Here is a 12,497-nt window from a genome sequence, read left to right as displayed (position 1 = left end):
TTGGAACGCGTATGAGGCCCCTGGGGTTGATCCGAACTTCATATGTCATCATTTAAAGGTCAATCCAACTGCAGTGCCGAGGAGGCAACCACCTCGGAGGTCCTCAAAAGAACATTCCGAAGCCATAAAAGAGGAAGTGCTCAAACTCAAAGAGGCAGGGGCTATCAAAGAAGTGTTTTATCCTGAATGGTTAGCCCATACGGTGGTGGTGAAAAAGAAGAATGGGAAGTGGAGAGTTTGTGTAGACTTCACAGATTTAAACAAAGCTTGCCCAAAGGACTCATTCCCGATGCCTCGGATTGATCAATTGGTTGACGCTACTGTTGGACATCCTCGGATGAGTTTTCTTGATGCATTCCAAGGTTATCACCAGATACCTTTGGCCGTTGAAGACCAGGAGAAGACTGCATTCGTCACTCCTACGAAAAATTATCATTATAAGGTAATGCCTTTTGGTTTGAAAAACGCAGGGGCTACCTACCAAAGGATGATGACAAGGATGTTTGAGGCACAGCTAGGAAAAACTATTGAGGTATACGTGGACGACATGGTGGTAAAGAGTAAAGAAGTTTCTTCACATCTGGAAGATCTGAGTAACACTTTTCAGAAGCTAAGAGAGTATAAATTGTGGCTCAATGCCTCTAAATGCTCTTTCGGTGTGGGATCGGGCAAGTTTCTAGGATATATGGTGACTCACCGGGGAATTGAAGTGAATCCTGCTCAGGTAAAGGCAATAAACAGCTTACACCCACCTCAGAATCCTAAAGAAGTGCAAAGGCTAACAGGTATGACTGCTGCTCTCAACCGATTTATATCTTGGTCCGCGGACAGATGCAGGCCTTTCTTTCAATATTTAAATAAATGGAAGGGTTTTGAATGGACCGAGGAGTGCGCAGTAGCTTTCCAACAGCTAAAAGAATATCTCTCGCGACCACTAGTTATGTCTCGACCAGAGGTTGATGAGATTCTGTTTGCATATATTGCGGTGGCTAACCATGCTGTTAGTTTGGTTCTTATCCGAGATGACAACAACATCCAGAGACCGGTTTATTATGTAAGCAAATCTCTGCATGAGGCCGAGCTGAGTTACTTGCCACTAGAAAAAGCTATCTTGGCAGTGGTACATGCTACACGAAGACTTCCCCATTACTTCTAGTCTCATACGGTTGTTGTTCTTACACAACTCCCTCTTAAATCAATTCTGCGAAGTGCAGATTATATGGGAAGAATTGCCAAATGGGGAACTGTCCTAGGAGCTTTCGATATCAAGTATATGCCTCGCACCTCTATAAAGGGACAGGTCATCGCGGACCTTGTGGCGGAATTTGCTGAGCCTTCGTTAGAAGACTATCAAGAAGGCATGGGTAAAAAATCAGTAGGCATGATTTCGTGTGAAGGGCCTCCATCATGGAAAGTCCATGTTGATGGAGCAAAGAAATCGAGAGGGATCGGGTATCGGACTAGTTTTAATATCCCCAGAGGGAATTACTTTTGAAAAATCTTTGAGATTGGGATTCTCGGCCACCAACAACGAAGCAGAGTATGAAGCCGTCCTCGCAGGGATGAACATGGTTCATAAAATGGGAGGAAAGACGATGCAGATGTTCTCGGATTCACTATTGGTGGTAGGCCAAGTAGAAGGGAAGCTAGAAGCAAGGGATTCCAGAATGCGAGAATACCTAACCCAGGTCAGGTATATGCAATCTAAATTTGAGTCTTTTCTACTATTGCATGTATCCAGATGTGGCAATACCCATGCCGACTCATTAGCCACGCTCGCGACGTCCTCGGCACAATGTCTACCACGAGTTATCCTCGTTGAAGATCTGTTAAAGCCCACTGGGACGAATGGTAACTCCACTCAAATTCTTCAAATTAGGACAGGGCCTAGTTGGATGGATCAAATAGTAACATTTCTCAGAAATGACATCCTACCTGGAGAAAAAGCTGAAGCAGATAAGGTTAGCAGAAAAGCCACTCGTTTCTGGTTATCCGAGGACCAAAAATTGTACAAACGTTCCTTTTCGGGACCATATTTGCTATGCATCCACCCCGAGGCAACGGAGCTACTTTTGGAAGAGTTACACGAAGGGATTTGCGGAAGTCACACAGGAGGAAGGTCTTTAGCTCACCGGGCCCTTACTCAGGGCTATTGGTGGCCAAATATGCAGAGAGAAGCGCAAGATTATGCAAAGAAATGTGACCAATGTCAAAGGTTCGCTCCAAATATACATCAACCAGGTGGAGTCCTGAATCCCCTATCTAGCCCATGGCCTTTTGCCCAATGGGGCTTGGACATTGTTGGACCCTTCCCCAAAGCAACGGGAAACAGACGGTGGCTTCTCGTGGGAACAGATTACTTCACCAAATGGGTTGAAGCTGAGCCATTGTCAAACATCAGAGACACGGAAGCAAAAAAGTTTGTATGGAAGAATATCGTTACGAGGTTCGGCATCCCTCATACTCTCATTTCGTATAACGGTTTACAATTTGATAGCAAAGCCTTTCGGAAATACCGCCGTGATCAGGGCATTACGAATAGATATTCCACTCCGGCTTATCCCCAAGGAAATGGGCAAGCCGAGGCTGTCAACAAAGTAATAGTGAGTGGACTCAAAAAGAGGTTGGGTGACGCCAAGGGGAGGTGGGTGGAAGAACTGCCACATGTCTTGTGGACATATAGAACTACACCACGAAGATCCACAGGTGAAACACCCTTCGCCATGACTTATGGAGCCGAGGCAGTAATCCCCTTAGAAACTGGGTTCCCAACCCTGAAGAAAAGCTCCTTTATTTCAGATAGCAATGATGATCTATTAATGAGAAACTTAGACTTAGTTGAGGAACGGCGAGAAAGCGCCATGGTTCAACTAGCTTATTATCAACATAAGCTCAAGCAGGGATATGATTCACATGTGAAACTTAGACCTCTTGGACCAGGTGACTTAGTATTAAGGAAAGTTTTGGGCACGATGAAGAATCCTGCGTGGGGAAAATTGGGGCCCAACTGGGAAGGACCTTACCGTATTACTTCGGTCGCAGGAATAGGGGCCTACAATCTGGAAGATTTGGACGAAAATGTTGTACAACATCCCTGGAATGTAAATAATCTACGAAGGTACTATTACTAAATAAAAGGCACTTCGGCCGTTCTTTGTTACAAACTACATTATATTCGTTATCTTCATTCGTCTAAGTATCAAACTGAAACTTGGTATGCCTGGATCCTCGGACCACATACCTCGTCTAAATTGATACTCTTTACTAAGTGTTAAACAGAACCTAAGTTACGTCTGGTCCTCGGATCATCTACTTTGGGAAAATTAACATTTTTAGTTTATTCGTCTAAGTATCAAGCTGAAACTTGGTATGCCTGGATCCTCGGACCACATACCTCGTCTAAATTGATACTCTTTACTAAGTGTTAAACAGAACCTAAGTTACGTCTGGTCCTCGGATCATCTACTTTGGGAAAATTAACATTTTTAGTTTATTCGTCTAAGTATCAAGCTGAAACTTGGTATGCCTGGATCCTCGGACCACATACCTCGTCTAAATTGATACTCTTTACTAAGTGTTAAACAGAACCTAAGTTACGTCTGGTCCTCGGATCATCTACTTTGGGAAAATTAACATTTTTAGTTTATTCGTCTAAGTATCAAGCTGAAACTTGGTATGCCTGGATCCTCGGACCACATACCTCGTCTAAATTGATACTCTTTACTAAGTGTTAAACAGAACCTAAGTTACGTCTGGTCCTCGGATCATCTACTTTGGGAAAATTAACATTTTAAATTTATTCGTCTAAGTATCAAGCTGAAACTTGGTATGCCTGGATCCTCGGACCACATACCTCGTCTAAATTGATACTCTTTACTAAGTGTTAAACAGAAGCTAAGTTACGTCTGGTCCTCGGATCATCTACTTTGGGAAAATTAACATTTTAAATTTATTCGTCTAAGTATCAAGCTGAAACTTGGTATTCCTGGATCCTCGGACCACATACCTCGTCTGAATTGATACTCTTTACTAAGTGTTAAACATAAACTAATTTACTTATGGTACTCGGATCATATACTTTGAGAAAATTAACATTTTAAATTTATTCGTCTAAGTATCAAGCTGAAACTTGGTATGCCTGGATCCTCGGACCACATACCTCGTCTAAATTGATACTCTTTACTAAGTGTTAAACAGAACCTAAGTTACGTCTGGTCCTCGGATCATCTACTTTGGGAAAATTAACATTTTTAAATTTATTCGTCTAAGTATCAAGCTGAAACTTGGTATGCCTGGATCCTCGGACCACATACCTCGTCTAAATTGATACTCTTTATTAAGTGTTAAACAGAACCTAAGTTATGCCTGGATCCTCGGATCATCCACTTTGGGAAAATTAACATTTCGAATTTATTTATCTAAGTACCAAGTTGAAGCTTGGTATGCCTGGATCCTCGGATCATTCACTTGGGAAAAATTAGTACTTCTTTTCATTTTTGTCAAAAACATCAGATATTTGCATAAACCATATGCCTTATCTTTACATAGTTCAAACTAGAGATCCAAAATGAAGAGTCAAATACTCAAAATGCATCACTTAATGCAGTTCCCGGCATAATTAAGCCTTCCTGGAGTATCAATTTCAATTCATGTTGTTGCCAATAACTTTGGTAAAAGACAAAAAGATGATATTTATGGAATGATATGATCAACATAAAACAAAAAAAAAATATATATAAGAGTCATCTAAAAACAAACATTCATTCTTATATTAAATTCCAAAATAGTACTTTGGCACCTATACTTAGGTATTACACTTAGAGACAAAATAAATTAAAGATAAAGAAAGGAAAGACAACAAGCAAGTCATTGTTTCAGCTTAATCTTCAGAGGGCCTTTGGGGTCTTGAGGAGATGGAAGCTGAGCCAAGGGCTCAACGGCAATTCCTTTGCCTTTTGGATCATCTATCAAAGTTATTGGGTTAGCTTGATCACCCAACTCATCCTTTGAAGATTCCCGATGATCACTTGAAGGCTGTACGTCTACGAGTGCCTTTTCTTTTGCAAGGTCAAGTTGTTCAGGGGCACCTTCAGGAAGAGCTGAGTCTTCAGCCAAATCACCCCCCTTATCCTCGGATGATCCCTGGGCAGCTTCTTGTGCAGCGTCAGGAATGGAAGAAGCGCGGATGGTAGGAGGATAGTAAACACTCTCTGCTTTCTAAAGAATGGAAGAGGCATCAACCCCAGCTTAGGAAAGTGCCTCATTCCACACTTGGAGGCAATAGTGCCTACATACCTCGGGAACCTGAGCCTTGAAGGTTTTAGTGACCTCCTTCACGCTTATATCATAACCGTCTTGTTTGGCTTGGTGTCTCGAGTTCTCGGCCTCTTCTTTTGCTTTCTCAGCCCTTTTCTTCTCCTCAATGGCTTCTTCTTTGCCCCTGATGGCTTCCTCTTTGGCCTTCTCAGACTCGTTCAGATCTTTCTTAAAGTCCTCTACGAACCTTCGTACCACTAAGAGGTTATCCTCAGCTTGGCGAAGCATTAGGCGCTGATCCTCGGCCTGTTTAGTCGTCGTTTTTAGATCAGCCTCTAAACCTACCTTAGCACTCTCAGCCTTAGCCAAATTTGCTGTGACCTCCTGCAGTTTCTTCTTATGAAGGTCCGAGATCTTTTGAGCAGTTTCACGCCTGGACTCCTCGGCCCTCAGAGACTTGTAGGAATTGATGGCAATCTCTTCTGCCCTGTGGGCGTATTGAATGTACCTACGAACAAAACATATAAAACTTAGACATATAGATATATATAGGAAATAAAAATAAAAGTCAAGGTTTTAGAGAAAACTCACCATTGCAAGCTCCTTCTTCAAAGTCATGAAGACGGTGTGGTCCCTTTTCTTTCTCAGCTCCATCATATCCTCGGGGAGTAACAGTGCCTGCTCCAAAGCATCTACGACGCACGCCGCTGTCCCTTCATCGGAATTTCTAATGGACGCATCCACGGTAATGACCTCGTCGTCCATAGAAAGGTCAGGAAGCCATACAGGGGCGCGTACGGCCGCCTGTTGGTCGGTTCTTCTTTCCGACCTAGTCTGTATGGTGCGGGCCTACTTTGCACCCTTTTCCACCTCGGGCTCCTTGGAAACAGAACCCTTTCCTACCTCCACAACTTCCTTCCCTTTCGGCTGATCCCTTTTTCTTTTGAGATCAGCTATGTTGGTGCGTTGAGTTTGGGAGGATGGAGGAGGAGGAGGAAGCCTAGCTTCAGGGCGTTTGTCAGTACCCTTTTCTTGAGTCCGAGGGCGCACCTCTTTTGGAGGTTCTTGGACTCTAGGGTCCTTGTCAGCGCCCTCAAGGACATCTTTCAGGCTGGGCTTAATCTTTCGTTGAATGCCCATAACGTCAAGTTCTTCGCAATAACCTTTGAGATTTGGGTAGAAGTGCCGAGGATGGAAGTTGAATCTTCAGGAGAGTAGAGTTGATTAAAAACCTCAAACTCGTCCTCGGAATCTGGTACCTCAACTTCTTCTTCTTCTTCTTCCTTTACAGTAAGGTAAGAAGATGCAGCTTCACCCGAGGTTAAATTTGTGGAGAGAGGAACTGTGGGAATCCCAACTGGAACGAATGGTGGCGGTTGGATTGGTTGGGTGACCAAAGTACCTTGAGGAATGGTAGTCCCCCCCGGTAGCAAAAAACCCTCCACGGCAACGCTAATCCGAGGAAGACGAGGATCACGGGCTTTAATCATGCACTTCGGCGCCTGAAAGGCTTTAGATATTGGAGTGTAGCCGAGGATCAGATGAGCCGCACGGAGTTGGCCGTCGGTGTGCACGAAGATCTCGGCTTGTAGGATCCTATCCAACCGCCCGAAATCCACAAGGTTAGGATGCCGATCCGCTGTGTGTGGATCTGCAAAGTTATCCAAGTAAAAATGGGTAAGAGTAAGTAAAAAGACGAAAGATAATAGTATGTAAAAGAAACTTCACCTGGAGTCCCTTCCCTTGTCGGACAGGGGAGGCCGTCGTGCCAGTTTCCTGATATGATCAGGAAGTCATTTTTTAGGCCCTTATTTGATTCAGGCAGATATTGAATTAGCCTGACTTCTGGGTGTCTAGACTTTAGGTAATATTCATCTTTTTTGCTTAGGTGATGGAGGTTATAAACCCAGTTCACGTCGTGGTGAGTGAGCCCTAAGTTCATCTTCTCGTTTAAAGCATCTATGGAACCTAGGATCCTAAAGACATTTGGGGCACATTGGGTGGGAGCCAATCTAAAAGCCCTAAAATAATCCCTAGTCACAGTTCCCATGGGGATTTTCATTCCCCCTTCGATGAACGCAATCATCGGGATTACAACTTCCCCCGTTTTTCTTTTTGTATAATACTCTTCCTCGTTACAGTACCTAATCGATACATCCGAGGGAATTTTGTACTTAACCTTAAACTGCTCTATTTTTTCGTTTGAATCCACCAGGGACGCAAATCTACCCATTCTTTTTGAAAAAAGGGGGTGTGGAGAGGACTAACTATGCCGAGGATGAAAGATACAGTGAAAAAGAGAAGATGGGAAAGAAAAGAAACAAAAGAAACAAAAAGCTGCTAAGGAGGGGAAGAGTATTGAAGAACTTACTTTTAAAAAAGAAGAAAGCACGGTCACCTCGGACAGGGTACTTGATAGACAGAGAGAGAGTACGGGGAGATGAAAAGTGTGGCAGGTACGTTATGTGGTTTCTGTAGTGTGAATAATTTTGAAGAAAAGTAGTATTTATATGTCAGAAGGTGTTTTCAAGCGGGGGAATTCCCGCCTCAACCCAGGAATCGCTCTCGACCGTTGGATATGTGTCATATTAATAAAACGTGGGGGACATAGAAGCGCCAATAATTAATTCAGGGGCGTTTCGCATACCGAATCATCGGGAACACGCGATGGGTGATTCAAGAGGTATTTCTGTCAACAATATTGTCAAGATTCTGCAGGGTAAATGGGTCTTTTTAAGTCGAGATTCTATTTTTTCTACCGAGGTGAAAAAATAAAGAAACTCGAGGGGCTATTGTAGGGGTATTGGGCCCAATAGTATATGAAGGATGGCCCAACGAAGTATTTTGGGCTGAAAACCCAAATCCGAAGACATTAGAATGATCGTGGACTATTTAAGTATCCAAATACGTCCGAGGAGTAGATTTGTCCTCGGATTACTAGGCCAAGGACATAGGAAGAGAAGTTTAGTATCCCTGGGTTATATTATAAAGAGTCCTACCATTATGGGGATACATGGTATACGTGGAGGACGATAGAAAGAACGGTGGAATGTCTAAAAATAAAGCTGCTACCACCTCCCATACATTAAAAGCTCTGTAAATTGATACGCTGGCTGTTTAGATGGAAGGATGAGACCTGAGCATAGAGCTTGGAACTTGGTCTCTAATCCCAGCGGGCTTTAGGGAAGAATGGATGGGACAAGTATCCAAAAATGAGGATTGCAACGAGAAAGTGGAAAGTGAGGAAGGGAAAGAGAAGGATATAAATAGAGGGGAAGACATACGAAGAAAGGAGAACTAAAAGAGGGGGAGAGATAGAGTCAATAGAAAATGAGAATCAACACTTGTATCCAAACTTGAGAAATATTATAAACCATCCTCGGAAACAATCCGAGGACGATTTCTAAGTCTTACTCTTTGCAAACGATTCTTTGTTTTGTTCCATTAGGGCCCAAAGCCCGTTCTTTTTGTAATTGTCTAAACCATCCTTGAAATCTAAATTACAAACCCACCCTCTACAAATTCATTGTGAAAAAAGGCCTTTCAAGCCCATCTTTCTCCCAGTCGTGGTTTGGGAATTTGAATTGTGTCCTTACAGTTTATATGGAAAGAACTCATTATATAATCTTGCCATTTTTTTAAACATAAAAACCAACTAATAATGCATTTTTCATAATTTTTTTAAACAAACGCTAAAAAGGAATGGTCAAAATTGATTGACAAATAATTAAATATACAATTAGATAAGAATTGCAATAGAGTTTTTTAATTTGTTTTTTTTTTTCCCTCGTTGAACTTTTAATTTGTTAATAGGTTTTTTTACCATACATCATCATCTTAAGAGAAAGTTATTTGCATACCAAGATAAGAATGGCCATTTTTTATATTTTAGAATAGATGGAGGAATCTTTTTTTTTTTTTTTTTGAGAAACACACACACACATATAGGGAAGGGGATGAGATAAAAGGAATACAACCACACACCAACACCAAAACTGCATGCGGCAGTTAGTATGGCGGAGCAAGTGATAAACCCCTTCTCAATATCACACCTTACCGATGTGGGAGAGGAATTTGGTTGTTCATCAATATATATAAAATAAATTACTTTAACAACACCCTATGAGGGTCCCATTTGATGTATGTTAAGGAAAGCCAAGAACTTTTTGAAGAACTAATTAGGACATATGTTGTTGTCATATGAAGAAACTTTGGACATATACAGAAACGTGTTAAGCCAAAATGTTGTATTATGAGATTGTTTGCTCATACAAAGGTACATAACAAACTCCTTAATGTTAGCCAAATCACCTTAAATATTGTTATTTTGTGTGGTTGTTTTATTTTCTAATTTGTGTGAATACACTTCTGCTAGCAAAACATTATTCCAATCTTCAAATGTAAAGAGAGATGAGCATTGTGGCCTTGTGGTCCAATAGCACATGCTCTCATCTTGTACAAGATGAGAGCATGTGCTATTGTAGGGTTTAATTTCAAAGTTCAATCATTTACCATTTCACTTAGCTCAAAAGAAAAACATGTGTAGGGTTTATGATTTATAAAAAGTGATATTGAGGTAATTTTTAGGTCCAATAGATTGGATGTTGGCAACTAATGACAAAAAGGTTGAGTTGTGTTGAGTCTTTGATGTACATTTATGAGTCCGAGATGAAGACTCAAGATCTGTTGAAGAAAACAAAATTTTTAGAATCTCCACAATTGCTCAACCGATCAAGATTTAATCTTAACCCCTCCTTGATTCCTTCTCAATCAATCAAGAATCGCAAATTAATTTAGAATTTGACCTGAGGCGATTTTCATTTAGTTGGTTGTACCAAGTGGGTTTTTGTGACCCTAATAAAGAGTCTATATAGAGGCCCATTAAGCACAACTTTTACTGAGGTTGGAGAGGGAAACCCTACACTTTTTAGAGAGAAGATCTTCGCCTTCGCCTATTCAACCTATGCTTTTAGAAGGAAACATAGATTCATCTTCCATAGTGTTGTTGCTGTCATATATAGAAATATAGTGTAGATTTAGTTTAAAGCCATAGAGTTATCCCATGGTTTGTTATGGAATATCTGCATTTGGGCATGACTTTTGCAACTCCCCCCTAGCTTTTCAGAATTTCTCACTATCTCATTGAAGTCTCCTGCACAAAGCCATGGCATTTGAATTTGTTGTTGAGCTGATAAAGCATATCCCATGATTCATGACGTTTATGCGTTACTGGCTCACCATAAAATCCTGTAAATCTCCAAGCATCCCTTGCACCCTTATTAATAATAGCATCAATATGATTTTTAGAAAAAGATTCAACATCCAATTTTATTGAATTATTCCAATACAATGCCAATCCTCCACCTCTATTATTTCGTTCAACAAAAAATAAATTTTCAAAATTTAAATTGCGTTGTACTTCTTTTAGCCTTACTTCATCCGCCCATGTCTCGGCTAAAAACACAGCAGAGGGGTCTTTTGGTTGAACCATTCTTTCAAGCTCTTTCCCTGTACGTAGGTTCTCAAGCCCACGATAGTTCCACACAATTAGACTCATTGTTCTTGGCAGGGCTGCCCTGCAGCCTCCGCCATTGAAATTTCCTGAACTTCTGCATTCGAAACATGGACTTTTTTTATTCTGTAACTCAGGCAAGTCTGCTTTTCCATCCTGGTGTGTTCTTTTCTTTCCTGAGGGACTTTGTGGATTAGGGGGCTGGCTGTGCACGTGAGGCTCACGTTCAACTCTTTTCCATTTGTGCGGTGCATGAAAATCGCTGAGCTGGACACCAATAATGTTTGATTCTTGATTCTCATTAATTTCTCCTACACATTCTCATTAATTTTGTGCGGCCTGGTGGGATTGAAGAATCACTATAAATGTCTTGCACGTTGTCTCTGTTTCCTTTTTTGTGAATATTAGAATCAATGACATTTATTTGCATGCCAAATTCGGTGGGATACGTTTGAGAAATTAGTGGATTTTGAATGTCATTACTCCCCTCAATAATTGCATTAACTCCTTGGCATGTGTAAGATCGTAACTCCTCCTTGGAAACCTGGTGGTCCGGCCTTGCTGCTTCGCCTCTGTCCATGTCTGCCCTAATGCCGTGGGGAGTGTTCTGCTTTTTCACCATTGTGTTCTGCTGTGATTGAGCTACTGAGACATTGGTGTGGGTTGATGAACGACCCAAACCATCTCCCATCCCAGCCACAGTTATGACTGTAGTTTTCCCCAGATTGAAAGGTAATGCTCGGAGCCAATTCCCATAACCTTGTTGATCCTGTTGAAGCTTCCCTTTACTACTGAGCCAGACATCGCACTCCTTGTCCGCGTGAGAAACCATACCACACCAGTAACAAAAATTTGGAAGTTTTTTGTATTTGAACGAGACCTAAATTTCTAAATCCTCATTGATGGCTATTTTCCTGCCCCTGCATAGAGGATTAGAGACATCTACTTCGACTCTAACGCGAAGGAATGTACCCCCTACCAACTCCTTTGTGATCTCTGACGCCGACACTGGTCCTAGTGTTTCACCAATTTCTATCGCCGTTTCTGGATCCATCATGCTCATTGGCAGTCCATGAATCTGTACCCAAAACTTCGTAGTAGTAAACCTCATATTTTTTGTGTGGACTAAGAAATCAAACCACTTGAAGAGGACTAAGTGTTTGTCAAACACCCACGGTTCTGAGGCTAGAACTCTTTCAGCATCATTCTCATGTTCGAACACAAATAGGAGGACATGATCCTCAGCATCTCTGATTGTAAATTCACCCCTTGACCTCCATGGTGGTTTAAATGTTCTGCCAATGGCTTCTACGTTCAGAGCTCTCTTGGTTAAAAATTCAGCTGCTAAAACATGTTCCTTTAGCAGTCAGATTCTTGGATTTCTTGAGACTTACTTTTGCTCCCTCAACTTCTATTAAAGAGAGTTTCTTCCAATCCTCAAGGACGTCTTCCATTGTTGGGAATGAAAGGATGAAAAAACGTAAGAGAATTATGAGACTAATAGAAAAGACTATATAGAAAGACAAGAGATAAGTGTTTCCCCACCCCTGAAAATTAAACCCCACAAACCTACTAATAACCTTGTTATTAGAGGCAGAAGAATACCATTCCGAAGAAGATAATTTAGATTCTACAGTCTTTTCTCTCGGTAGAGAGAGCAAAAGGAGAAAAGTGTATGTTATTTGACAATGTGTTTTTTGGAGTGAGCATAAGTTTTTTTTTAAGTCAC

At 41.4% G+C, this 12,497-nt stretch overlaps 1 protein-coding gene across 1 annotated transcript; it reads right to left on the bottom strand.

Moving 5' to 3' along the window:
* Positions 1-11,648: 11,648 nt before the first annotated feature.
* On the bottom strand, positions 11,649-12,222 carry LOC142631823 (uncharacterized). Its single transcript, XM_075806146.1, has 2 exons — positions 12,163-12,222; positions 11,649-12,092 (listed from the first exon to the last, which is right to left on the bottom strand). Exons 1-2 carry the CDS (start codon positions 12,220-12,222, stop codon positions 11,649-11,651), a joined length of 504 nt encoding a protein of 167 aa, XP_075662261.1.
* Positions 12,223-12,497: the final 275 nt, after the last annotated feature.

Source organism: Castanea sativa, chromosome 1, assembly GCF_040712315.1.
Source record: "Castanea sativa cultivar Marrone di Chiusa Pesio chromosome 1, ASM4071231v1".
Classification (NCBI taxonomy): domain Eukaryota; kingdom Viridiplantae; phylum Streptophyta; class Magnoliopsida; order Fagales; family Fagaceae; genus Castanea; species Castanea sativa.
This window is presented reverse-complemented; position numbering and strand designations above follow the sequence as displayed.